Raw genomic sequence first — 27,831 nt, 5'->3', positions numbered from 1 at the left:
GCTAGATAATATCTAGTAATATCATCAACCATGTGTAGTTAACTAGTGATTATGATTGATTGATTGTTTTTATAAGATAAGTTTAATGCTAGCTAGCAACTTACCATGGCTTACTGCATTCGAGAACAGGCAGTCTCCTAGTGGAGTGCAACAAGAGGCAGGTCGTTATTGCGTTGGACAAGTTAACTGTAAGGTTGCAAGATTGGATCCCCCGAGCTGACAAGGTGAAAATCTGTCGTCTGCCCCTGAACGAGGCAGTTAACCCACCGTTCCTAGGCCGTCATTGAAAATAAGAATGTGTTCTTAACTGACTTGCCTAGTTAAATAAAGATTAAGTAAAGGTGTAAAAAAATACAGATTTCTGATTGTTATGAAAACTTGAAATCGGCCCTAATTAATCGGCCATTCCGATTAATCGGTCGACCTCTACTCTGGAGAGCCTTACGGTTGTGGACGGAGCAGCTACCATACCAGGTGGTGATACAGCCCGACAGGATGCTCTCGATTGTGCATCTGTATAAGTTTGTGTGTGTTTTCGGTGCCAAATTTCTTCAGCCACCTGAGGCTGAAGAGATACTGTTGCGCCTTCTTCACCCCGCTGTCTGTGTGGGTGGACCATATCAGTTTGTTCTTGAACTTGAACTTTCCACCTTCTCCACTACTGTACCGTTGATGTGGATAGGGGGGTGCTCCCTCTGCTGTTTCCTGAAGTCCACGATCATCTCCTTTGTTTTGTTGACGTTGAGTGTGAGGTTATTTTCCTGACACCACACTCCGAGGGCCCTCACCTCCTCCCTGTAGGCTGTCTCGTCGTTGTTGGTAATCAAGCCTACCTTCTGTAGTGTCAGCTCAGAACTAGAAGGGGGGGGGGGGTTCAATAATACTGCTAACTTAACTGTTTTGAACCCCAAGCACAGATGGGGGTTGTGGTCATTGATGATCTTTTTGGCCTTCCTGTGACATCGGGTGGTGTAGGTGACCTGGAGAGCAGGTAGTTTGCCCCCGGTGATGCGTTGTGCAGACCTCACTACCCTCTGGAGAGCCTTACGGTTATGGGCGGAGCAGTTGCCGTACCAGGCAGTGATACAGCCAGACAGGATGCTCTCGATTGTGCATCTGTAAAAGTTTGTGTTTTTAGTGAAAAGCCGAATTTCTTCAGCCTCCTGAGGTTCCTTCTTCACCACGTGGTCTGTGTGGGTGGACCATTTCAGTTTGTCCGTGATGTGTATGCCGAGGAACTTAACTTTTCCACATTCTCCACTACTGTCCCGTCGGTGTGGATATGGGGATGCTCCCTCTGCTGTTTCCTGAAGTCCACATTCATCTCCTTTGATTTGTTGACGTTGAGTGTGAGGTTATTTTCTTGACACCACACTCCGAGGGCCCTCACCTCCTCCCTGTAGACCGTCTCGTCGTTGTTGGTAATCAAGCCTACCACTGTGGTGTCGTCTGCAAACTTGATGATTGAGTTGGAGGTATGCATGGCCACGCAGTCATGGGTGAACAGGGAGTACAGGAGAGGGCTGAGAACGCACCTTTGTGGGGCCCGTGTTGAGGATCAGTGGGTTGGAGATGTTGTTTCCTACCCTCACCACCTGGGGGTGGTCATCTTCTGCACATCTATCACTCCAGTGTTTAATTGCTATATTGTAATTACTCCACCATGGCCTATTTATTGCCTTACCTCCCTTATCTTACCTCATTTGCACACAATGTATATATACCTTTTTTCTACTGTATTATTGACTTTGTTTATTCCATGTGTAACTCTGTGTTGTTGTGTGTCAAACTGCTTTGCTACATCTTGGCCAAGTCGCAGTTGTAAATGAGAACTTGTTCTCAACTTGACTACCTGGTTAAATAAAGGTTAAATAAAAAATGTAGTTAAAATTAACCAACAATGCAGTTCAATGGTAGTTAACCCTTGTGTGGTGTTCAGGTCTGTGGGACCCATTTTCAAGGTTTACTCAAATAAAATTATGCAATGAATTGGCCTTGTAAAATAACACATTTTCATTGAGTCCACACTGCACCCCTCTACACATTTATTTTACATATGAGGTGTTCAGGTCCACCGTGTGTGTGTGGGTGAAAATAAGTAAAAATTAAACAAAGGTTTTCTGTGTGCCTTCACTCTGTCTTCCTCCTCCCTGGGCTTGCTGTTTCAAAATAGCACCAATAACCTGCCTGGCTCCCGCTTTTCTCGCACTCTTAGTCTTTGTAGTGTGTGAAACGAGACAATGTCTTGCAGGAACCGCACAATATTATTACAATACATTAGTTTTGATATATCGTTTAAAAAAATCTTTCTGGACTGCACTAATTTGGTGGGAAGGAGATAGATCAAACTAATTTACATGCATACTTTGGGGTTCTTCTCCTTGCTGGTGTTTTCAAATCCAATGGAGAATTCACAGAATCCCTGTGGGATGCAGAAACTGGCAGAGAACTTTTCCATACAACTTTTCTGTTCCACATTATTTCCAGGAATATCCGCTTCGATAACCGAGACACCAGACCAGCTCTGTGGCAGAGAGACAAGCTAGCTGCAGTCAGGTCATTGTGGGACAAGTGGATGGACAGCCTTCCCTTGTTTTACAACCCTGGGCCCAACATTACTGTTGTAGAGCAGCTTATGCCATTTAGGGGCCGCTGCCCCTTCAGGCAGTACATACCGTCTAAACCAGCAAAATATGGAATCAAGATCTGGGCTGCCTGTGATGCTTCTTGTGAACTTGCAAGTGTATACGGGGAAGCCAGGTGGAGGAGCCCCTGAGAAGAACCAAGGGATGCATGCGGGTTGTCCTGGACGTGACACAAGGACTCTGTGGCCACAACATCACATGCGTTAACTTTTTACTTCGCACAATCTGGGACAGGAGCAACTCAAGAGGAAGCTGACGATGGTAGGAACAGTATGAAAAGTTTGTGTTCATGGCCGACATGTCCCTAGTGTCCTTCGTGCATTTGATTAATCAGTGATGGGTATGAGAGGAGCACACTAAATGGCTGGGATCATCCCACTGCTGCCACCAGTGTAACTACTGTGGCGTAACAGTTGGAGAGGGGCTTGAACTTGCAAACCTGTTGCAGGACAAGCACACTACCAAAGGTCCAGATCCCTTGCTAAGAGGATGTGGTCTGCTGTTGGGTAGTAGCAAAAAGATGCTGGGATCCATAGTGAGCTCCCTGTGTCCATCAGAGCCTTGAGTTTAGTTATGATGTGCAACATTGTTGATGATATTGTTACTCTGCTATGATTTCAGCTCAAGCTGACATTGTGATTACTTTTTTCCAGTATTTCAGAGCCAGTTGGCAAGGACAAACAACTTTTATCCCTACGATCCTCCATCTGATAAAGGACCAAATGGGACTGAGCTTGACCCCTGCTCCCTCAGTTCAGGGGTTAAACTATGCAAGCTCTGTGGCTGTCCTGGTGGTGGGGGGGGGGGGGGGGGGGCAGGACCGAGTTTGGGAAACCCCTACCCTGGACTGTTAAACTATTTGAAATTGTGTGTCCCCCCTCCTTGAAAGATAAACGTTCAATTAATCTTTAGTGCAGTCCAGTGCAGTGCCTGAGGAACATCAAAAAGAAGAGTCAAGTGAAACAGTGGGGTATGCACAGAATAGCATGGAATGCACCTCTTTAGTTGATGGTAAAAAGTTAGACTGCGTTGTATTTACTTATCTAGTGCTTTCGTTAAGGCGAGTCATCAAAAGCAGAGGGAAGGGAGAAAATATTTGGCATTGGACACAGCCTAAATATTAGTCTATACATTATTGCCATTTCTGTTGTATGAAAGTATTAATCTTTTTCAACAGATTTGAGACAGAACTTGCTTTATCATAACCAAAAAGCAAAATACCTAATATTAGTCCATTGTTTGTTTGCTTCAAATCCAGTTTAAAAAGGTTGCTGTAATGGAATGTCATTTGAGCATTACATATCAATAAATGCAATTTGCATGATGCACCTTCCACAATTGTTTGTGTCCATTCTTTAAACTGAGGTCAAAGTTATCGCAAATCCGTGTTCATAGGCTGGAGTGTTTACGGACATATTTAATCTCTCCCTATCCCAGTCTGCTGTCCACACATGCTTCAAGATGGCCACCATTGTTCCCCTACCCAAGAAAGCAAAGGTAACTGAATTAAATAACAATCGCCACCTAGCACTCACTTCTGTCATCATGAAGTGCTTTGAGAGGCTAGTTAAAGATCATATCACCCCTGCCTTCACTGGACACCCTAGAACCACTTCAATTTGCTTACTGCCCAATAGATCCACTGACGCACTGCCCTATCCCATCTGGACAAGAGGAATACCTATGTAAGAATGCTGTTCATTGACTATAGCTCAGCATTCAACACCATAGTACCCTCCAAGCTCATCATTAAGCTTGAGGCCCTGGGTCTGAACCCCGCCGTGTGCAACTGGGTCCTGGACTTCCTGACGGTCCACCCCAAGGTGGTGAAGATAGGAAACAACACCTCCACTTTGCTGGGGCACCACAAGGGTGTGTGCTCAGCCCCTCCTGTACTCCCTGTTCACGTACGCCTCCAACTCAATCAACAAGTTTGACGACAACAGTAGTAGGCCTGATTACCAACAATGACGAGACAGCACCACAGGGAGGAGGTGAGGGCCCTGGGTATGCGGTGCAATGAAAATAACCTCTCAATGTCAACAAAACAAAGGGGCCTATCGTGGACTTCCAGAAACAGCAGAGGGAACACACCCCCACCCACATTGACAGGATTGCAGTGGAAGGCTCAGGAGACTGAAGAAATTTGGCTTGGCACCTAAAACCCTCAAACTTTTATAGATGCAAGTCAGTTATGAACAAATTCTTATTTACAATGACGACCTACCAAGGCCAACCCTAACCCGGATGACGCTGGGCCAATTGTGTGCCACCTGATGGGACTCCCAATCAATGCCGGTTGTGATACAGCCTGGAATCGAACCCGGGTCTGTAGTGACGCCTCTAGCACTGAGATGCAGTGCCTTAGACTGCTGTGCCATTCGTATCACCGCCCGTAACCGGAGGGCTCTCCAGAGAGTGGTGCAGTCTGCCCAGCGCATCACCGGGGGCACACTACCTGTCCTCCAGGACACTTATAACACTCCATGTCACAGGAAGGACAAAAAGATAAATGACAACAACCACCCGAGCCACTGCCTGTTCACCCCACTATCATCCAGAAGGCGAGGTCAGTACAGGTTCATCAAAGCTGGGACCGAGAAACAGCACTCTCAAGGCCATCAGCCTGTTAAATAGCTATCACTAGCACATTTAAGGCTACTGCCCTTTATGCAGACTTGAAATCACTGGCCACTTTAATAATGGAACACTAGTCACTAATAATGTTTACATATTTTGCATTCCCATCTCATGTCTATACTGTATTCTATTGTACTGCATCTTAGTCTATGCCACGCTGACATTGCTTGTCCAAATATTTATATATTCCTAATTCCATTCCTCTATTTAGAAGTGTGTATTGTTAGATATTACTGCACTGTTGGAGCTAGAAACAAGCATTTCGTTAAATACGCATGTCCAATAACATTTGATGAATCAGGTGAAATTATGACTAGTTCATAATCTTGCCATACCCTGATAAAAGCTTTAACTAACGAGGGAGATCACAATTGGTAAGTGAATATTTAATTGTGCACAATGGAGCAAAATAACATTTAAAACAAGAACATAATGACTGACTGCTTACGTGTGCTTAGTTGGTAGACCAAATATACAGTACGTATCAACTATTGAAACAAAATCCACTGTGAATTGATTTGTCTATTTTAGCATTAAAACATGACTGTTCTTAAATAGCACTTAAAATGACCAAAAACTGAATGAGAAAAGACATCCGAGGTACATAGTTACTAATAAAACTCCGATGCACAAGGTTGCATGATGAATGTTCCACTCCACGTTACACCATTTTTTTTTTTACTTCAGCAGCAAAGAGTTATCAAAATGGAATATGTACAAAAAATATTGTCGCAATAATGACAAATTTGTAAGCCTTGCAACACAATCCTAAGTAACATTCAATCTGGAGATTATTCATAACAGATAAATTGACTGTAAAAACCATTTAAAGAATAAGGTTAGGAATCTTGAATGTCTGCTTGTAGGGTTGTGTGGACAAACATGCACTGAGAAATGATAGGATAACATCCTAAAACCTACATTAGAAAAATTAAATGCTTCAATAAAAAGAAATTGTCAGTCAGACTGCCTCATTTAATATCAAGCAAGAGTCATTTAAAAACAAATAAAACTGCTAAAATACAGCATTTCCCCCCTTATCAAATCACCATTAAGGTGATTAGGAGGGGTCCCCGACTTGCCGATTAAAAATGTAGAGGTTCCATCAGAGTCTCAATGTAACGAGTCACAACAGAGCAAGTTCCCCTGTGACTATTAAAAAAATTAAATAAAAAAGATTGCAGGCATAAACATTTACGTTGTCTTCCTGAATCCTTTCAAGATGGGGTAGATGTTTTCAAATGCTTCATAAATTTCTCCTCTGACCTTTGCACCTTGAAATAAGCAGCAAAAAGGATAGTAAAAGTTACATTCGACAACAAATGCCCTTACTCTATGTTATTAGGAAAGGGAGAAAAACCTCACCTGTTAATACAACTTTGCCTGAAACGAATATCAGCAGGACAATTCTGGGTTTGATCATTCTGTAGATTAGCCCAGGGAACAACTCAGGTTCATAACTGGAAAAATAAGGGAAAAAATTAGGCCTACTTCTAATCTTTGCTCCCAGTACTAAATCACTTTAGAATACCAATCTTAGTATTATAAACAATGTACAAAATATGGCAGAATTACCAGTATAAGAATGCATCCCATCAGATATTACAGGCTTTAATTTTGCAGTAGTGAATATGACAAACCTGCTGAACTGTTGGTGAGTTAGTACAAGTCCCTCTAACCGAATGGGGAATTTGACGTCACAGCTGCCCACCATGTTCTGAATCTTGAAATCAAGAAATTTGGCTGGGAAGCCCAACTTCTGCACAACTCTGGCATATTTCCTGGCCGCCAGGCGGGACTGCTCTTCACTAAAGGGGTAGGAGAGAGCATGAGGAGGTCTTTAAACAGATGTTGTTTTGACATGTTTTGTGTTCTTTAAGAAAAAAGATAATAACCTTTTGGCTCCCGTGCAAACCATTTTTCCAGAACTGAAGATAAGTGCAGTTGTTCTTGGCTCTCGTATTCTCATGATTACAGCAGCAAATCGCTGTAAGACAAGAACAGTTGAGAAAGTTTAACATTTTGTCAATAGAACAGTGTCTAAAACCTACACTCGATCCCTCCGATGTCAACAACTACAGACCAGTATCCCTTCTTTCTTTTCTCTCCAAAACTCTTGAACGTGCCGTCCTTGGCCAGCTCTCCCGCTATCTCTCTCAGAATGACCTTCTTGATCCAAATCAGTCAGGTTTCAAGACTAGTCATTCAACTGAGACTGCTCTTCTCTGTATCACGGAGGCGCTCCGCACTGCTAAAGCTAACTCTCTCTCCTCTGCTCTCATCCTTCTAGACCTATCGGCTGCCTTCGATACTGTGAACCATCAGATCCTCCTCTCCACCCTCTCCGAGTTGGGCATCTCCGGCGCGGCCCACGCTTGGATTGCGTCCTACCTGACAGGTCGCTCCTACCAGGTGGCGTGGCGAGAATCCGTCTCCACACCACGTGCTCTCACCACTGGTGTCCCCCAGGGCTCTGTTCTAGGCCCTCTCCTATTCTCGCTATACACCAAGTCACTTGGCTCTGTCATAACCTCACATGGTCTCTCCTATCATTGCTATGCAGACGACACACAATTAATCTTCTCCTTTCCCCCTTCTGATGACCAGGTGGCGAATCGCATCTCTGCATGTCTGGCAGACATATCCGTGTGGATGACGGATCACCACCTCAAGCTGAACCTCGGCAAGACGGAGCTGCTCTTCCTCCCGGGAAGGACTGCCCGTTCCATGATCTCGCCATCACGGTTGACAACTCCATTGTGTCCTCCTCCCAGAGCGCTAAGAACCTTGGCGTGATCCTGGACAACACCCTGTCGTTCTCAACTAACATCAAGGCGGTGGCCCGTTCCTGTAGGTTCATGCTCTACAACATCCGCAGAGTACGACCCTGCCTCACACAGGAAGCGGCGCAGGTCCTAATCCAGGCACTTGTCATCTCCCGTCTGGATTACTGCAACTCGCTGTTGGCTGGGCTCCCTGCCTGTGCCATTAAACCCCTACAACTCATCCAGAACGCCGCAGCCCGTCTGGTGTTCAACCTTCCCAAGTTCTCTCACGTCACCCCGCTCCTCCGCTCCCTCCACTGGCTTCCAGTTGAAGCTCGCATCCGCTACAAGACCATGGTGCTTGCCTACGGAGCTGTGAGGGGAACGGCACCTCAGTACCTCCAGGCTCTGATCAGGCCCTACACCCAAACAAGGGCACTGCGTTCATCCACCTCTGGCCTGCTCGCCTCCCTACCACTGAGGAAGTACAGTTCCCGCTCAGCCCAGTCAAAACTGTTCGCTGCTCTGGCCCCCCAATGGTGGAACAAACTCCCTCACGACGCCAGGACAGCGGAGTCAATCACCACCTTCCGGAGACACCTGAAACCCCACCTCTTTAAGGAATACCTAGGATAGGATAAAGTAATCCCTCTCACCCCCCCTCCCCCTGAAAAGATTTAGATGCACTACTGTTCCACTGGAGGTCATAAGGTGAATGCACCAATTTGTAAGTCGCTCTGGATAAGAGCGTCTGCTAAATGACTTAAATGATGTAAATGTAAATGTGTCTTGGTGGGACATTCTCAGACCCGAAGCAACATGCCTTGTGGGCCCATTCTAGTTACATTTTAGCCTGGTCCTATTTCACCTTTCCCTGGGCCCTGACAATGATTTGTGCAAATGAAGAATAACAATTTATGCTTACCTTGGGGTTGTACTCAGCATTTCTAGCTCGCAGTGCTATTGTTTTCAAGTCAAGTTTGCAGCCCAAGTTCACAGTGGATACGATGTTCCTAAAAAAGGAAGGAAATAAACCATGCCATCAGGATGCAGATTCTCACTGTTGATATGGTCACATCACTATTCACCTTCATCTATTAGCTTCTTGCATTTCAGCTTTATAGGAGTACATAGGGGTTGAGACTAATGAACTGTTCAGGAACACTTACTGTAACTGAGGGACAATCCCAGAACTCTCAGAGGCAGGAGTGGCAGGTGTGATGGGTGTCATGGGGGTTAACGGTGTAGCGGTGTAGAGGGGAGTGTTTCCTGGCAGTGTGGTGGTGGTGACCGTTTGGGAGTGATAAAGCTGTGGTGTCTGTCCCAAACCACCTGGCACCCCAGCCTGCTGGGACGAAGCCTGCTGCTGTTGTTGCCGCTGCTGCTCTTCCAGGAGAGACAGGCTGTTTGTGTTCGTGACAGGTTGGGGAGTCAGACCACTGCCATAGGGCATCATGGGGCTGAAAATGGGCATACCAGGAGTCATTGCCCCCTTTGACAGATGGAAGAACAATCCCTCAATTAGGCTAGTTGAATCTAAAAACATTTGAGCAATGTTGTTCCTGTGTTGACAACAATAACGTCTCACTCAAATGTGTTACCTGAGGGGAGGCAAGACCCTGGAAAGGAGGCAAACTGTTGTTCTGCTCCATGTCCTCAAATTATGAAGCGTTCACTTGACTGGCCGTCTCAAAGGCCTGCAATTCTCTGAGGAGTAGGATTGATAATTTCGACAAGTCATGAATCGTAATAGCAGAGCGTAGCAGCGAACCCCTTAGATCGCTTCTTTTGACCAGAAAGAACAGACAAATCACATACAGAAAGTTGGCTAAGCATTGAGACCGGGGAAATCGGTGGCAAACACTTGTCAATGAAAACTTGACCAATCACTCAACTAGACCACATAATGGCAGCAGTACCTAACTAACTATAGACAGATAATTTATCTAGTTAACCTTTGCAGCCAGACAGTCAGCTAACAACGTTAACTAAGTTAGCTACCGCTACAGTGGCGCGCGAACTTTTAACATAGCTACCCAGCACTTTAACACCACGCATTGAAATTCAATCCAACTTTGCAATGTATGCTTTTGTTTACAGACACCATGCAACTTCGTGTGAACGTAAAAAAACAGTTTGGCGCAAATTTCGCACCTGACTTGCAGTTGGCCAGGTTAGCGTAGTAGTTACGTTAGCCAACGCAAGCTACCTACTGCCATGGCAACACTCGTGTGGTCGTTAGTGTTTTGCTCACTAAGTGATGCTGTTGTGTTGAGAAGGGACTCCGTAAATACGTCAAATACTCACCCCCGTCTCTATAACATTCAAAGGAACTTTGGCTAGCTGATGGTTCCACGGAATCATGCACTTGTTCTAAACAGCGACATCAGTGACCACTTCCGGTGTCAAAGTTCCTAAGCCTTTTCCGATGAGGAAATCCATCAAAGCGGTTGGCATCCATCAAAGTTCCTAATACATTCTTGATTGTTTTCACTGACAAGGTACAAGGGCATCAGTTCCCCCAAATCAAAAACAGAAAGTGCTGTTCAAGAAAAAATAAAAGGGGTTGGCATTATATCTTTTCTTGGCCTGAGCGTGTGTAGTCTTCAATTAAATTTAACGGCGGTTGGCATCTAACAGTACACTAACATTTGTTTTATTTTTTATAAAAATACTCCACTTTCTATCTATTTAGCCCTACTTGAGACCAACAGCCTGAAAGAATGGGACACCACCAATTAAAACATCACGTAAATCTTTTGATGTCAAGTCTCACACACCCACATACCTCTTTGCAGCTGCCACCACAACCTATTTTCTGTAACTACGTTCCATCCCTGCAGTACAGTTGATAACCATTGCTATAAATGCCAAAAATACAATCTTCCTGAAACATATATCACTTGTTGGTTTATCCCTCTGTACTGGTACAGATCTAATACTCACAGCACTCCTCTCCCTCCCCCTTGACCTTCCTCTACTTTCTTCACTGCCTCAGCATATGACAACTTCTGCACTATTCTAACCCTGGAAACCTCAACCTGCTTCTCGCACGGGACATTTCTGATCCCCAGCCACATGGGCACCCCTACAATTAACACTACTTTCCCCAATGCTACACATTCCTTTGTCTCATGCCCTTCTGCACACCTAGGAACCTCCCTCCTCCACACTGCTGCCACATGCCCATAAACTTGGCACCTGTAACAGCGTAATGTATTTGGTACAAAAAAAATAGTACAGGAGGGTGGGTGTAATTTGTGGAACGTTCCAACAGGAATATGTTCCAAAAACTTTGTAAATAAGTCACTCATTTTAATGGCACCCTTTTCTTGAGAGCAAAACAATTCACGTCTCTTGCCCCCATTCGTTTAACAGAGTACCTGCTCCCTCTGACCAGCAGAAACACAATCATCACAAGACCACTTCTGGTTCCCCTCACCGATTCCACAGCAGCTAACTGTTTTCACCCACCTTGAAACTACAAATGGATCAGCCAAAAGGCAAGGGTCCACTTTTTCCAAAAACTTCACTCCTGTCACTCATCTTTATCCTGACCCATGTGTAGTCTTCCTGGCCTGAGCATGCTTAGATAGGATTTTTGCTTTTATGGCACAGGTTGTAGTGCACATGCCTTGATCCACAGGGTTACTGGTTCAACCCCTGCTCCTGCAGTTGCCCCTCAATTACATTGGTGGCAGCAGAAGAATAATCCCTGGTTTCTGTTCTTTGTCAGAAGCATTCCCCTGGCTGCATAGGGGTTTTAATGTGTAGTACACCTTTGAGGAGTTACGTATGAAAATACTACCACAAATGGGCCTGGACAGTTATGGCACAGCAGGGTTGTGATCCAGTTCTGAATGTCCAAACTCAATCTCTACAGTTGTAAACACCCCTATTTGGCAAAAAGTATTATTGCGAGCCTTAACCAACTCTTCTAAAGGAGCCAATTCCAATCATGGGACCGATGGCATATACATTGTGTACAAAACATTAGTAACACCTGCTCTTTCCATGACAGACTGACCAAGTGAAAGCAATGATGCCAACTGTTACATCCACTTGTGTAAATCAAGGCTGCCCAACCCTCTTCCTGGTAATCTGTCATGTAGTTTCAGTCCAACCCTAATTTAGCATATCCGATTCAGCTAGTTAAGGTCTGGTTGAGCAGCTAATTAGTAGAATCAGGTGTTAAATTAGGGTTGGACTGAAAACCCACAGGACAGTAGATCTCCAGGAAGAGGGTTGGGCAGCCCTGGTGCAGATGAAGGGGAGGAGAGGTTAATTAAGGATTTTAAAGCTTTGAGACATGGATTGTGCCCCATTCAGAGGGTGAATGGGCAAGACAAAATATTAAGTGCCTTTGAACTGGGGTATTGTAGTAGGTGCCATGTGCACCGGTTTGAGTGTGTCAAGAACTACAGCACTGCAGGGTTTCCACACTCAACAGTTTCCTATCCATATCAAGAATGGTTCACCACCCGAAGGACATCCAGCCAACTTAATACAACTGTGAGAAGCATTGAATCAACATGGGCCAGCATCCCTGTGGAACGCTTTCAACACCTTGTAGAGTCCATGCCTCAACAAATTGAGCCTGTTCTGAGGGCAAAACAGGGTGCAACTTAATATTAGGAAGGTGTTTCTAATGTTTTATACACTGTGTTTGTTGGTTTTTCTAAACAGTTCATACTCCATTGTAATCAAATACATTTTCAAACATTTAATGTTTAATAAAAATAGTCACTGACAAAATTAACTACAGGGAACATTTTTCTTCAGCAAGAATGTAAAAAGAAAAGCAGGAGATAGGTCCAAAATATGAAAAATACAGACAAAAGTGGGAGGTTGACAGAGGCAGGTTGTTTAGTCCTTCCTGAGAGGGACTGTCTCTTCTTTGATGCCATCCTTGGTGACGATGCAGATCCTGAGGGCATCCCCGGTGTACACATCTCTCTCAGCAGCGGAGATGAAGACATCTTTGACCAGCTGCACAGCCTTCTCCTGGCTCAGGGGCAGGTGCTGCACACCCTCCATGTTCTTGAATCCAATCTGATTGTAAATTAAGAATAAAGACAAAGACGATAAGGGGCTATACAGAAACCAAGAACTGGTTTGTTCCGAACCAATACAGTATCAATTAGGCCACTAGAATGTCTAGAGTTGCCTTGAAACCGCCAAATAATATATCACTTTTTTTCTTTTAAACACACAAACATTCAAGTCATATTGTGCTGTTGGATTGCAGTACAATCCATTGGACAGAGGTGCTTCAGGGGGAACAAAGCCCTTAAAAGATAGTGATGCTGAACGTATGCCCCTTTGTTTCTTTACCTGGTTGTCAAGCAGAGGTTGCAGCATAGCACTCGCTGAACCTCCAGCTTTGTATGTGTCTCTCTGATAGGATCCCACTGGGTCAAAACTATAAACAGCTCCTTTACCTGAAAAGCAAAAACAATCCAAATCAGTTAGGAGAGTAATACATATTGGACTAGAAGTGGATTAAAAAAAAAAAAAAAAAATATGCAGTGAATAAATTACATGGAAACTTAACCAAGCATTGTGATTATAGTAATAACAGAAATAGAGCAGGAGACATACCCTCCTCATCCAAGCCACCGATGATGTTGTAAACGTAGTAGGGGAAGAATCTTCTACCGTACAGGATTGTTGACAGCATGGCTGCAATTGCTCCACTTGTCATGCACTTGTTGTTGGAGTGCTTGTACATCTACACATATGTGTTTGAAAATGAAACATTTACAAATGCTAACTTAGTGTACAGCAGTATTCCATAACTTTCAGCTTAGCTAACTATTTTTAAAGTAACATTTATGAATGAAAGTGAAAGTCTCAAGCCCAAGATTATCTAACCTTTAATCTTGCATCAATGATTTTAGTAAGAGTCAAGCAATCTCCATGGAAACCACTGCATCCTATGACAGTTGTATCCGTCCTGTGATAAATGAAAAACTGTATTAGTAACAGCATTGTGGTTGAATATTGATTTACATCCAATGTATTATGATGTTCACAAGCAGTATCCACCACCATTTAAAATGATTTTGTTTTACCAAGACTGCATTTAGAAGTGTCATCTGCGTCAATACATAAGACATTGATGAGTCACTTAGGCTGTGTTTAGACAGGCAGCCCAATTATGATATTTTCCCCTCTAATTGCGAGTTTGACCAATCACTTTTGATATTTTCACAGCAAGCTCTTTCAGAACTAATCTGATAGGTCAAAAGACCAATTTCTGAAAAATATTTGTGGAGGACTTGACTGCCTGTTTAAACGTAGAAATAGTGAGCCAGTTAGTGGAGTTAAACCACACCATCTGACAATGTGCCTTCGCTCATCCTTGGAAATACAGTAGTGTGTGTTTGACTTACAACTTGTAGCATTTTGGAGAGTCACGGCTGTGTATTGAATAGCCTTCACTCAAACGGGTGTCAGAGGCCACAATGGCAAAGTCTTCACCGGCAACAGCAAGCACAGTCCTGGAAGCACAAAAACCATGTTAAGACTTTGAGGCTCCCTGACAAACAAGTTCGTTTTGGCAAAACATTAATCAGCTCCGTGACATAAGTAGCTAGCTATAAAGAAACTAGTCTAACTACTGTTAGCGTCAGATACTAGCTAACGTATGCTAACTGAAATCGAAACTAAACATGTAGGTAGCGAAGTCTGTTGTTCACGTAACTAGCTAAAAGTGTTCTCGATTAGTTAAGTGTTAGTTATTTGCTTCATGGGCACATTTAGTCAGACACTAACTTATATTCAATCACTGTCCGTTCTGACTGCACAACAGCATTAGCTAGTTCACGGTAACTTGCTAAGATTGGCTAGTTGGATATTCATGCTTACCCTCCGTTAAAGGAATATGGAGAGAACCGGTGCTCTACTGGTCCAGTATAGTGATATTCCTTCATTTTCCCATTATCTCCATAAACTTGTGTCGCAAACATTGTGCCGGTTAACGAGGAAATGCAGTCTTCAGCTTCCCAAAGACAAGTGAGAAATATCGCTGTATCACTGCAATATGGCGAACGGATATGCTTCTTCTTCTTCAACAACCTGCAAAACAAAAATGTGTCTTTCCTACCACCTTCTGGCTGGAGTCATGGGTAAATGCAACTCAACTGTCGACCAGAACATGGGTGTGAACTCAACATTCTTCTTCTTCTGTATATTGTTGTTCACACAATTTAGTGTGCGGCATGGAAACACAAAAAACTGAACAAACTAAAAAAAACTACTCAACTACTACCCCAAAAAATCTAAATATAATTTAATCAAACAACTTTTCTGTTAAAAATAAAACAGAGCTGATCCCTACACAAGCTCAATGGGAGCCTGGGGCGGCAGGCTGTCTTCCGGTGCCAGTACCCCTCGCAAGTCTTCAGATGTAAAATCCTTAAGTCCCAAAATCTCTCTCTATCAATCTCTCCCTATCCCAGTCTGCTGTCCCTACTTGCTTCAAGATGTCCACCATTGTTCCTGTACCAAAGAAAGCAACCGTAACGGAACTAAATGACTATCGCCCTGTAGCACTCACTTCTGTCATTATGAAGTGCTTGAGAGGCTAGTTAAAGATCATATTACCTCTACCTTACCTGACACCTTAGACCAACTTCAATTTGCTTACCACTCCAATAGATCCACAGACAATGCAATCGCCATCGCACTGCACACTGCCCTATTCCATCGGGACAAGAGGAATACCAGCATCAGAATGCTGTTCATTGATTATAGTTCAGTCTTCAACACCATAGTACCCTCCAAGCTCATCATTAAGCTCGGGGACCTGGGTTTGAACGCCACCCTGTGCAACTGGGTGCTGGACTTCCTGATAGGACGCCCCAAGTGGTGAAGGTAGGGAACAACACCTCCACTTCGTTGATCCTCAACACTGGGGCCCCATAAGGGTGCCTGCTCAGCCCCCTCCTGTACTCCCTGTTCACCCATGACTGCGTGGCCATGCACACCTCCAACTCAATCATCAAGTTTGCAGACGACACAACAGTAGTAGGTCTGATTACCAACAATGACGAGACAGCCTACAGGGAGGAAGTGAAGGCGCTGGCGGAGTGGCGCCAGGAAAATAACCTCTCACTCAACGACAACAAATTGAAGGAGCTGATCGTGGACTTCAGGAAACAACAGAGTGACCACGCCCCTATCCACATCGACGGGACCGCAGTGGAGAAGGTGGAAAGCTTCAAGTTCCTAGGCGTACACATCACTGACAATCTGAAATGGTCCACCCACACAGACAGTGTGGTGAAGAAGGCGCAACAGCGGCTGAAGAAATTTGGCTTGGCCCCGAAGACCCTCAGAAACTTTTACAGATGCACAATTGAGAGCATCCTGTCGGGCTGTATCACCGCCTGGTACGGCATCTGCACCACCTGCAACCACAGGGCTCTCCAGAGGGTGGTACACTGCCTGCCCTCCAGAACACCAACAGCACTCGATGTCACAGGAAGGCCAAAAAGATTATCAAGGACATCAACCACCCAAGGCCCAGCCTGTTCACCCCGCTATCATCCAGAAGGCGAGGTCAGTACAGGGGCATCGAAGCTGGGACCGAGAGTCTGAAAAACAGCATCTATCTCAAGGCTATCAGACTGTTAAATACCCATTACTAGCCGGCTACCACGCGGCTACTCAACCCTGGACCTTAGAGGCTGCTGCCCCATATACAAAGACATGGAATCACTGGCTGCTTTAATAATGGAACACTAGTCACGTTAATAATGATTACATACTGCTTTACTCATCTCATATGTATATAATGTATTCTATTCTACTGTAATAAGTCAATGCCACTCTGACATTGCTCGTCCTAATATTTATATATTTATTCATTCCTTTGTTTTAGATTTTTGTATTGTTGTGAATTGTTAGATACTACTGCACTGTTGGAGCTAGGAATCATTTTGCGACACCCTCAATAACATCTGCTAAATATGTGTATGTGAAAAATAACAATTTATTTTATTTTGACTGCCAGCAAACATTTCTTCAGGCTGTGGTCCATCTATTACCATATTTTCACAGCGTCACTTGTTTAAATCGCCTCCGCATAGGAGATTCGATTGACCGCTCTAACTTTTGCCATCTCAATCTCCTTCACCCTTACAGGGCACTCCAGGAACTCATGATTCCCATCACAATTGAAACACTGTTGTCTTTCTGTACATTGTTCTTCAGTATACTCCGTCCGTCTGCACACACTTTAAACATAGACAAATCCTTTACAATTTTTACACTGCAGTGGTTTGGGGACGAAAGCTCTTACAGCATATCTTACATAACCAAGCTTCACATGTGTAGGTAAGTGCTCTTTATCAAAAAACAACAGGTTGACAGACTTTCTTATTTTTCTCCATTCACCCAGCAGGTGGCCCATTCCTCCTGACAGAGCTGGTGTAACTGAGTCAGGTTTGTAGGCCTCCTTGCTCTCACACACTTTTTCAGTTCTGCCCACAAATTTTCTATGGAATTGAGGTCAGGGCTTTGTGATGGCCACTTCAATACCTTGACTTTGTTGTCCTTCAGCCATTTTGCCACAACTTTGGAAGTATGCTTGGGGTCATTGTCCATTTGGAAGACCCATTTGCGACCAAGCTTTAACTTCCTGACTGATGTCTTGAGATGCTGCTTCAATATTTCCACATAATTTTCCATCCTCATGACGCTATCTATTTTGTGAAGTGCACCAGTCAATCCTGCAGCAAAGCACCCCCACAACATAATGCTACATGGTTAGCAGTAATTTGCGCAGCTCGGTCATGTTGTCAACAAGACTCTTTTCAGGCCTCCCGGGTGGCGCGGGGGTCTGTGCCACCAGAGATTCTGGGTTCGAGTCCAGGCTCTGTCGCAGCCGGCCGCGAATGGCCCAGCGTCGTCCGGGTTAGGGAAGGTTTGGCCGGCAGTGGTATCCTTGTCTCATCGCGCACTAGTGACTCCTGTGGCGGGCCGGGTGCATTGCACGCTGACCAGGTCACCAGGTGTACAGTGTTTCCTTGACACATTGGTGCGGCTGGCTTCGGGGTTGGATGGGCATTGTGTCAAGAAGCAGTGTGGCTTGGTTGGGTTGTGTTTCGGAGGACGCATGGCTCTCGACCTTCGCCTCTGCCGAGTACGTACGGGAGCTGCAGTGATGAGACAAGGCTGTAACTACTACCAATTGGATACCACGAAATTGGGGAGAAAAAAGGGGTAAAATAAAATAAAGAAAAACAAGGCTCTTTTCCATAAAATAAATGTGTACATTTTGAAACTAGTTTTAATTGGAAAGGCATGTTTATCAAAAGCAATCACTTGCATGGCAAAACACAGAATTCTACTAATTACTAAAATCAAATGTTATTTGTCACATGCGCAGAATACAACAACCTTACTGTGAAATGCTTACTTACAAGGCCTTTACCAACAATGCAGTTCAAGAAATAGAGTTAAGAAAATATTTAGTAAATAAACTAAAGTAAAAAAATTTAATAAAATCAAAAAGTAACACAAGAAAATTATAAAACAATAGCGAGGTTATATACAGGGAGTACCGATACCGAGTCAATGTGTGGGGGTACAGGTTAGTTGAGGTCATTTGTAAAGGGACTATGCATAGATAATAAACAGCGAGTAGCAGCATGATAAAAAAACAAAGTGTAAATGTAAATAGTCGAGGTGGCCATTTGATTAATTGTTCAGTAGTCTTATGGCTTGTGGGTAGAAGCTGTAAAGGAGCCTTTTGGTCCTCGAGTTTGCGCTCCGGTACCGCTTGCCATGCATTAGCAGGGAGAACATTCTATTACTTGGGTGACTGGAGACTTTGACAATTTTTTGGGCCTTCCTCTGACAACTCCTAGCATATAGGTCATGGATGTCAGGAAGGTAGGCCCCAGTGATGTACTGGGCCGTACGCACTACCCTCTGTAGTGCCTTATGGTCAGATGCCGAGCAGTTGCCATACCAGGTGGTGATGCAACCGGTCAGGATGCTCTCGATGGTGCACCTGTAGAACCTCATTAGGATCTGGGGACCCATGCCAAATCTTTTCAGTCTCCTGAAGGGGAAAATGTGTTGTCGTGCCCTCTTCACGACTGTTTTGGTGTGTTTGGACAATGATAGTTTGTTAGTGTTTTGGACACCATGGAGCTTGAAACTCTCGACCTGCTCCACTTCAGCCCTGTCGGTGTTAATGGGGTCCTGTTCAGCGCTTCTTTTCCTGTAGCCCACGATCAGCTCTTTGTCTTGCTCACATTGAGGTAGAGGTTGTAGTCCTGGCTCCACACTTCCAGGTCTCTGACCTCCTCCCTATAGACTGTCTCATTGTTGTCAGTGATCAGGCTAAGCACTGTTGTGTCGTCAGCAAACTTAATGATTGTGTTGGAGTCGTGCTTGGCCACGCAGTCGTGGGTGAACAGGGAGTACAGGAGGGGACTAAGCACACACCCCTGAGAGGCCCCAGTATTGATGATCAGCGTGGCAGATGTGTTGTTGCCAGTTGCAGAGGGACGTGTTTAGTCCCAGGGTTCTTAGCTTAGTGATGAGGTTTGTGGGTACTATGGTGTTGAACGCTGAGCTGTAGTCAATGAACAGCATTCTCACATAGGTGTTTCTTTTGTCCAGGTGGGAAAGGGCAGTGTGGAGTGCAATTGAGATTGCATCATCTGTGGATCTGTTGGGGCGCTATGCGAATTGGAGTAGGTCTTTGGTTTCCAGCATGATGGCGTTGATGTGAGCCATGACCATCCTTTCCAAAGTACTTTGTGACTTCCGACGAGTGCTACGGGTCGGTAATCATTTAGGCAGGTTACCTTCGCTTTCTTAGGCACAGGGACTATGGTGGTCTTTTTGAAACATGTAGGTTTTACAGACTCAGTCAGGGAGAGGTTGAAAATGTCAGTGAAGACACTTGCCGTGCATGCTTTGAGTACATGTCCTGGTAATCGGTCTGGCCTCGCGGCTTTGTGAATGTTGACCTGGAGAGCGTGATCTCACAGTCGTCTGGAACAGCTGGTGCACTGATGCCTGCTTCAGTGTTGCTTGCCTCGAAGTGAGTACTAAAGGCATTTAGCTCGTCTGGTAGGCTCGCTTCACTGGGCAGCTCACAGCTGGGTTTCCCTTTGTATTCCTTAATAGTTTTCAAGCCACATCCAATGAGCGTCAGAGTAGGTGTAGTAATTACGTCACTTTTTTTTTGAGCTGACTTTGCTGTTGGACAGACACCTAGAAGGCAGCCCGGTTCCAAATGGAATACATCAACACGCCTACACGGGCGCCGGGCTAGATTAATCAACACCCTCATAGGCCGTCATTGATCAACACAAGTGGATATATGGAAAGCTAACAGCTAATTGGGAAGATTTGTTGCCATATTTGTTGCCACTCAAGACCGTTTTGCATGGCTGCTTGGGCTGCGGTGTCGATGGCCGTGTTTGAGATCATCAAAACCATGATGTATCTTGGGTTAATTGTGACTGACTGACTGATCTACAAATAATAGGCAAAAGCAACCGACTGTAGATGAAAGTTGAAGAGTGAAGTCGGGGGAGGTGTATTTACGACAGCCAAAAGTTGGACACTGATGTGGTTTTCCAACAGCAAGGCTCAGTGCAACATGGCAGTGTTGCCATTGTTTATAATAGTTGTTCTTTATAATGTCAAAATAAACATGTCTCCAAGCCCCATATCATACACTCACAAACTGAAAATATATGTGTGTATATTGTACAAACAATTGGTGAGAGAGCCTCACATCACATTAATTTGTACATATTCACTGTATACATGTACTGAGACAAAGTTGTTTCTTGTTTCAGTTACCTCTTTGGTCATGTTTGCTTGAGTCAAACAAAAACACCCTATTGATTTGTTGACAATTGAACCTCCCACAATGCAGGCGATGGCTGCAGGATGAAGTTGGTGAAGAGCAACTGAAGAAACCTGCAGTTGACTTGAAGGCGCAAGTCGGAAATGTTTTATCCCCATAATGCAACACAATTTGAAAGGCAGTGCTCAGATGCAGAGTAGCCTACGTTTTGCGAGGTAGCCAGAGATAGCCAGACTAGTAATTTTGGCTAAGGAACAGAAGTTGGGTATTGGAGAAAGGCCATCAGTGCGTGTTCTGCAAACAAAACAGTGGATGAAGGTGTGGCATGAGCGTGGTTAATGGATAGACGTGGTTATAGACAGTGAGGAAGATGGAGAGGTGCCGAGGGCAGAGGGAAGATGTGTGTTGCTTTGCTCTCTGGAGCAGGGCGCCTTGGAAAGGAGTGATTACTGTGTTAAGTGTTGAGGTGGAGCAACTGAAATGGAAGATTCCCTGTGTCTGTGACACCCGCCGTTGGGTGCGACACAGACCCGGTGGTGAGTGTGGTGAAACTGTCTGCCTTTTGAGTTTTAAAGCGGAGTCTTTACCTGACAAAGTCATGTTAGGATATTTCAGTTATGCTGTGAGAGCTTTTGTGCCGAACCCACTAAGGTGTTTCAGATACCAAGCTCATGGTCATTTTGCAGCAGTGTGTAGGAGGGAGAGTCTGAGTAGAACAGAAGGTGTTGTGTGCTGAGGCAGCGAAGAGAGTAGAGGATGATGAGTCAAGGGTGAGTAGTAGGCCTTCGGTTCTAGGCCAATACAGAGTGATACAATTTGTGCTTCAGTAATGTTGGCTTCTTAGCATTCATTACCATGGTGAATGCTAACTGTACCGCAGAAACGGAACTTAAATCACAGAAATAGATGTTGTGGTGTCAGCTGCAGAGCAGTTCTTTGGTGTATGAGATTTTACTGAGGAATTACAAGGTATGTTGAACGAAAGAGTCATTTCCTCCCAGCGCATCGGCCTGGTGTAGGATGGAGTGTTATTATTTCGAATTCTTATGACATAGCGGGACATAGGTGTAGGGTTAGTTGGTGGCGCATTTTTTCCCCCTTTCGAATTTCGGGCACAAAAACTAACGTGATTGACCACACACTCCCGCACAATAGGTGGCGGCATTTACAAACAAAATGTGCGAACAGACGATACCAAAGAAGAAGATGAAGATGAAGAAGACGAGTTTGACAGACGTGATCCGCTAGAACGCGCCTTCGTCGCGGTTCGGGATTATGGTAAGGCATTTCAATTAACGTTAGGGTAGCATTTTTCGTTTCACTTTGAGGTACGCCTTTGGTGTAGCTTCCGGTATCTACGTTTTTCTTAGTAGACATATATCTAGCTATCTATCATGTTATTGCTGTCTAACATTAACATGCCTATTTACCAAGCTAGCTAGCTAACATAGCACTTTGCTAGAATTTTAGCTTAACTAGTTACTATACTGTTATCACCGAAAAGTCAGTTTGCCGTGACCGACTGTTTGCTATCAATGCACATAACGTTCGCTGACTTGCTAAACTATTTGTAATTTATGTTTGACAGCATATCACAGTGCGAAAAGCAGCAGATGGCCGTTTGGTTTTATCCCAGTGCCAGAAGGACCACTTGTATCATTGCCCCTTCTGCCAGCCCTCAATTTTCAAGCCCCGAGACTATGCCAGTGTGTTGACACACATTGAGTCGCACAGATTGAAGGCTGTGCTGCATAGAGGTTAGCACATGTACCGTGATGTTACACATAACTACACATACTAGACCATAAAGTCTTTCATTAATTAGACTAGTTCAGTACCGGTCATCATCACATGATTATATAAACCAGGTAGTTTGTCCTGGATGTTGATTTATTTGTTTTTATTCATTTCAGAGTTCACAATATTCATATGCCATCTGGAGTGCAGAGAAACAAAGCATTTCCACTGCCCATATTGCCCCAAGACCTATGTAAATAGGAGTGATTTTACCAAACACATTCCACAATGTGAGTCCGTATGTTATCGAGCCCCAGGTTCAACAGCGAGAGCCCCAGATGTAACCAGTGCATCGGCGAGAGCCCCAGATGTAACCAGTGCATCGGCGAGAGCCCCAGATGTAACCAGTGCATCGGCGAGCGGTTCAGCGTGTCCAGCTGTGAAACCTGCAGTCAAGCGGAAAATCAAGTGTTGCAACTGCAGTTTGTGGCTTAACAAAAAAAAGCTGAGGAAACATCAACTTAGAAAACATACATCTACTGAGAAGGGCATTACAGCTCACTCCAATCTCAAGGCTCAGTGCCTTGACCAGGACAATTGGGTGTTTGCAGAGGATAAACACATCTACCCTGTCTCTCCTTCTTCTGGTGAGCAGCAATAAGTAATGTATACAGTACCAGTCAAAAGATTGGTCACACCTACTCATTCAAGGGTTTTTCTTTATTTTCTACATTGTAGAATAATAATGAAGACAACAGCATGTTCTTAATGTTTTGACTACTCAGTGTATATTATATACAGTACCAGTCAAAAGTTGACACAACTACTCATTCCAGGATTTTTCTTTATGTTTACATAATAGAATAATAGTGACGACATCAACACTGAAATAATGCATAAGGAATCATGTAGTAACCAAAAAAGTTTTAAACAAAACAAAATATATTTGAGTTTCTTCAAAGTAGCCACCAATTGCCTTGTTGACAGCTTTGCACACTCTTGACATTCTCTCAACCAGCTTCACCTGGAATGCTTTTCCAACAGTCTTGAAGGAGTTCTCACATGCTGAGCACTTGTTGGCTGCTTTTCCTTCCCTCTGCGGTCCAACTCATCCCAAACCATCTCAATTGGGTTGAGGTTGGGTGATTGGAGGCATGGTCATCTGATGTAGCACTTCATTGCTCAAATAGCCCTTACACAGCCTGGCAGTGTGTTGGGTCATTGTCCTGTTGAAAAACAAATTATTTTCCCACTAAGCGCTAACCTGATGGGATGGCGTATCGCTGCAGAATGCTGTGGTAGCCATGCTGGGTAAGTGTGCCTTGAATTCTAAATAAATCACTGTGTCACCAGCAAAGCACCATCACATCTCTTCCTCCATGCTTCACGGTGGGAAATACACACGCAGAGATCCGTTCACCTACTCTGCCTCTCACAAAGACACAGCGTTTGGAACCAAAATGTCAAATTTGAACACAGACCAAAGGAGAGATTTCCACCGGTCTAATGTCCATTGCTTGTGTTCCTTGACCCAAGCAAGACTCTTATTGGTGTCCTTTAGTAGTGGTTTCTTTGCAGCAATCGACCATGAAGGCCTGATTCACGCAGTCTCCTCTGAAGAGTTGAAGTTAAGATGTCTGTTACTTGACCGCTGCGAAGCATTTATTTGGGCTGCAATTTTAGGCTGGTAACTAATTAACTTATCTTCTGCAGCTGAGGTAACTCTGGATCTTCTTTTCATGAGAGCCAGTTTCATCATAGTGCTTGTTAGTTTTTGCAACTGCACTTGAAGAAACTTTCAAAGTTCTTGAAACACTTTTAACTGAAATGCGTTCTGGGTGACTACCTTATGAAGCTGATTGAGAGAATGCCAAGAGTGTGCAAAGCTGTCATCAAGGCAAAAGGTGTCTACTTTGAAGAATCTCAAATATAAAATATTTTTTTATTTGTTTAACACTTTTTTTGGTTACTACATGATTCCTTATGTGTTATTTCATAGTTTTGATTTCTTCACTATTATTCTATAATGTAAAAAGAAAGAAAAACCCTGGAATGAGTAGCTGTCAGCTTTTGACTGGTACTGTATATGATAATATACTGAGTATACAAAACATTAAGAATATGCTGTTTCCATGAGACTGACCAGGTGAAAGCTATGATCCCTTATTGATGTCACTTGTTAAATCCACTTCAATCAGTGTAGATGAAGGGTAAAATAATAATATTTTTCAGCCTTGAGACAATTTGAGACGTGTTGTGTATGTGTGCCTTTCAAAGTTTTTGAATGGTCAAGACAAAATGGAAGTGCCTTTGAATGGGGTATGGTGGTAGCTGCCAGGCACATTGGTTTGTGTCAAGAACTGCAACGCTGCTGGGTTTATCATAGTCAACAGATCCATTTATATGAAGAATGGTCCACCAGCCAACTTGACATAACTGTGATAACCATTGGAGTCAACATTGGCCAGTATCCATGTGGAATGCATTCGACAACTTGAGTCCATGCCCCGATGAATTGAGTCTGTTCTGAGGGCAAAAGGGCACTCTTGTCCACCTCATTGTGTATTAGTGAAATGCCCCTTTTTTTAAATGTCTTTCAGTGCTAATTCGGGAAATGCTTACCAAGCAAGAGATGATACTGGAACAACAGACACTCATCCTACGACTCTTACAAACAGCACAGCAGAATGGAGCAGAATATGCGATCGAAGGAGGCCTTCTGCCATTGAAGGATCAACAAAGTCTCCAGAGGCTGGAAACCGATCTTCAGGGGGCTGACTTCAAACTTAAACTGGTGAGTTTCATTCCACTTCATCTAATGTTCTTTTAGAGTGATTCAGTGGGAGTTCATGGGATTCAAATCAAATTCCGATATGCAAAAAGGGGAAAAAAGTAGGATGAAAGTCCACAAACTTTTTGTGAAATGGAAAATGGGTCTCTCACTCCCCAGTAAACTTTTCAACTTTATGTAGGATTAAAGCATGACGTTTCAACCTCCAAAGACCTTCATCAGAATTAGCATACAAGTTTCTTAACCATATATGCTTCCCTCGCCTGGGAAAAAGTGGCAGTCACTTGTGGCTTAAAGTTTGTCAATTGATACATTATTCAAATGTTTTTTTCCCCCTTTAGATTAACCACTTGAGCCTCGTTGGGGGATGCGATGTGAAGGATGTCGTGTGGCGTTTAATGAGGCACACAATTTCCAATGCGCTGGCAAAAAACATGAATTGGAGAGGAGTGAATAGGAAAATCTCTCTTGGATCTCTTCGACTAAGAGAGGTTTTGATTGGTAAGGATTTCTCATATTTGCAAATGTCTCATGACACGAATGGCTTCCTCCAATGCAATTACCATGACATTTTAAAGTATTCAATTCACCCGGTTGCAACAAAATTTTCACTTCTTTGCGACCACTTGTGTTCTTGTTCATTAGCTGTTGTCCGGAAGAATCCGTTAACATCTAAAGCATCCGAGAGCGATGTGGAGTCTGTCATGAAAAAGTGGTTGCAGCTGGCAGCATATCGGGAAGGAGGGAGAAGGAGACGAGACAGGAGTGTGGTGGCACCTGTGCTGTGATGGACTTGGGGAGAGGGGTGTATTTTAAGTGATAATGCCCAAAAAGCTGTGGTTTGGAGGACATATTGGCATTCGTCTCAGGCCAGCAAACCGTGCCGCTATGTCATCCAAACCCTAGCTTTGAGGGCATTATCGCTTTAATACAATGGTTACCAACCTATGAAAATATGTAAATCATTATTTTAATTCAATGTTATTTTGATGAATTTATTCATATCATTTCCATCCTTTCTCGAGATATAGTCCCACACACAAATTTAGGGTCGCTTGTTGTTCATTCTATTGGCATCGTTGCCAACCAAACCGGTCGTTAGTTCTATACGTTCAATGCCAAGCTAGCTTAGCTATCTAAGCTAAATGGCTATACTACACACAATTTGATTTGAATCCATTTGTTATCCTCGCACCTTAGCTAGCTAGTTGTATGTTACTATGAAAACCAGACCTACTTGCCGCCTGTCTCGTTTGGACAGTTTCAATGATTTGGTGGAGATCGCAATTCAAAATTTAATCAAATCAAAATTGTATTTGTCACATGCACCGGAAATGCTTACTTACAAGCATTAAACCAACAATGCCATTTTAAGAAAAAGAGATGTAAAAAATCAAAGAAACAAGTCATTAAAGAGCAGCAGTAAAATAACAATAGCGAAGCTATATACACAGGGGGTACTGGTACAGAGTCTATGTGCGTGGGCACCAGTTAGTCAAGGTAAGAGGTAATATGTACATGTAGGTAGAGTTAAAGTGATCATGCATAGATAATGAAACCGAGTAGCAGTAGTGTAAAAGGGGAGGGAGGGGGGCAGTGCAAATGGTCTGGGTAGCCATTTGATTAGCTGTTCAGGAGTCTTATGGCTTAAGGATCGGACCCTTTTTTTCAATATTTGCCTAAAATGTCATACTCAAATCTAACTGCCTGTAGCTCCAGGCCCTGAAGCAAGGATATGCATTTTGTTAATACTATTTTGAAAGGAAACACTTTCAAGTTTGGAAATGTAGGAGAATGTAACACATTAGATCTGGTAAAAGATAATACAAAGAAAAAATTGTACCATCTTTGAAATGCAAGAGAAAGGCCATACTGTATTATTCCAGCCCAGGCACAACTTACATTTTGGCCACTAGATGGCAGCAGTGTATTTGCACAGTTTTAGACTGATCCAATGAACCATTGCATTTATGTGATAATGTTTCTATCAGGACTGCCCAAATGTGCCTAATTGGTTTATTAATAACTTAAATGTTCAAAACTGTACACTCTCCTCAAACAATAGCATGATATTCTTTCACTGTAATAGCTACTGTAAATTGAACAGTGCAGTTAGGTTAACAAGAATTTAAGCCTTTTGCTTATCATATGTCTGTCCTAGGAAATGTTCCTGTTACTTACAACCTCATGCTAATCGCATTAGCCTACGTTAGCGCCGTCCCCCAGGGGGCCCACCGATCCTGAAGAAGTTGTTTAAGAAGCCTTTTGGATACCTAGACATGGTGCTCCGGTACCTCTTGCTGTGCGGGAGCAGAGAGAACAGTCTATGACTAGGGTGGCTGGAGTCTTTGACCATTTTTAGGGCCTTCTGACACTGCCTTGTTTAGAGGTCCTGGATGGCAGGAAGCT

At 43.8% G+C, this 27,831-nt stretch overlaps 3 protein-coding genes across 4 annotated transcripts; 1 reads left to right on the top strand and 2 right to left on the bottom strand.

Moving 5' to 3' along the window:
* Window positions 1–5,656: 5,656 nt before the first annotated feature.
* On the bottom strand, window positions 5,657–10,546 carry LOC115144611 (TATA-box-binding protein-like). 2 transcript variants are annotated; one of them, XM_029685649.2, is made up of 8 exons: window positions 10,358–10,546; window positions 9,652–9,757; window positions 9,220–9,542; window positions 8,976–9,063; window positions 7,181–7,272; window positions 6,926–7,093; window positions 6,651–6,745; window positions 5,657–6,559 (listed from the first exon to the last, which is right to left on the bottom strand). In XM_029685649.2, exons 2-8 carry the CDS (start codon window positions 9,700–9,702, stop codon window positions 6,480–6,482), a joined length of 897 nt encoding a protein of 298 aa, XP_029541509.1. In that variant the 5' UTR covers window positions 9,703–9,757; window positions 10,358–10,546; the 3' UTR covers window positions 5,657–6,479. The 2 variants fall into 2 exon arrangements, with proteins under 2 accessions (XP_029541509.1, XP_029541510.1); XM_029685650.2 differs by lacking the exon at window positions 10,358–10,546 and adding an exon at window positions 10,205–10,350.
* A 2,212-nt stretch (window positions 10,547–12,758) lies between these two features.
* LOC115144610 (proteasome subunit beta type-1) lies at window positions 12,759–15,110 on the bottom strand. Its single transcript, XM_029685648.1, has 6 exons — window positions 14,921–15,110; window positions 14,446–14,553; window positions 13,925–14,006; window positions 13,652–13,781; window positions 13,385–13,491; window positions 12,759–13,102 (listed from the first exon to the last, which is right to left on the bottom strand). Exons 1-6 carry the CDS (start codon window positions 15,019–15,021, stop codon window positions 12,917–12,919), a joined length of 714 nt encoding a protein of 237 aa, XP_029541508.1. The 5' UTR covers window positions 15,022–15,110; the 3' UTR covers window positions 12,759–12,916.
* Window positions 15,111–22,090: 6,980 nt separating this feature from the next.
* LOC115144609 (uncharacterized) lies at window positions 22,091–26,401 on the top strand. The gene is made up of 6 exons (XM_029685647.2): window positions 22,091–22,172; window positions 22,483–22,651; window positions 22,808–23,278; window positions 25,232–25,425; window positions 25,764–25,923; window positions 26,068–26,401. Exons 1-6 carry the CDS (start codon window positions 22,170–22,172, stop codon window positions 26,208–26,210), a joined length of 1,140 nt encoding a protein of 379 aa, XP_029541507.1. The 5' UTR covers window positions 22,091–22,169; the 3' UTR covers window positions 26,211–26,401.
* The last annotated feature ends 1,430 nt before the right edge of the window (window positions 26,402–27,831 follow it).

This window comes from Oncorhynchus nerka, linkage group LG16 (assembly GCF_034236695.1).
Source record: "Oncorhynchus nerka isolate Pitt River linkage group LG16, Oner_Uvic_2.0, whole genome shotgun sequence".
In the NCBI taxonomy this organism is placed as follows: Eukaryota; Metazoa; Chordata; class Actinopteri; order Salmoniformes; family Salmonidae; genus Oncorhynchus; species Oncorhynchus nerka.
The sequence above is the reverse complement of the archived record's forward strand: the minus strand, read 5'-3'. Positions and strand labels throughout refer to the sequence as shown.

What these genes read in the sequence shown, in the direction of transcription:
- LOC115144611 (XM_029685649.2), bottom strand. Translation starts at nt 9,702, where the DNA reads ATGGAGCAGAACAACAGTTTGCCTCCTTTCCAGGGTCTTGCCTCCCCT. An exon ending in ATGCTGAGTACAACCCCAAG is followed by an intron (nt 7,273 to 8,975) that starts GTAAGCATAAAT and finishes CTTGTCTTACAG; the next exon opens with CGATTTGCTGCTGTAATCAT. An exon ending in AGGCAAAGTTGTATTAACAG is followed by an intron (nt 6,560 to 6,650) that starts GTGAGGTTTTTC and finishes GCTTATTTCAAG; the next exon opens with GTGCAAAGGTCAGAGGAGAA.
- LOC115144610 (XM_029685648.1), bottom strand. Translation starts at nt 15,021, where the DNA reads ATGTTTGCGACACAAGTTTATGGAGATAATGGGAAAATGAAGGAATAT. An exon ending in TCTCCAAAATGCTACAAGTT is followed by an intron (nt 14,007 to 14,445) that starts GTAAGTCAAACA and finishes CATTTATCACAG; the next exon opens with GACGGATACAACTGTCATAG. An exon ending in CGGTGGCTTGGATGAGGAGG is followed by an intron (nt 13,492 to 13,651) that starts GTATGTCTCCTG and finishes TTTGCTTTTCAG; the next exon opens with GTAAAGGAGCTGTTTATAGT.
- LOC115144609 (XM_029685647.2), top strand. An exon ending in CCCTGTCTCTCCTTCTTCTG is followed by an intron (nt 23,279 to 25,231) that starts GTGAGCAGCAAT and finishes AATGTCTTTCAG; the next exon opens with TGCTAATTCGGGAAATGCTT. An exon ending in CTGACTTCAAACTTAAACTG is followed by an intron (nt 25,426 to 25,763) that starts GTGAGTTTCATT and finishes TTCCCCCTTTAG; the next exon opens with ATTAACCACTTGAGCCTCGT.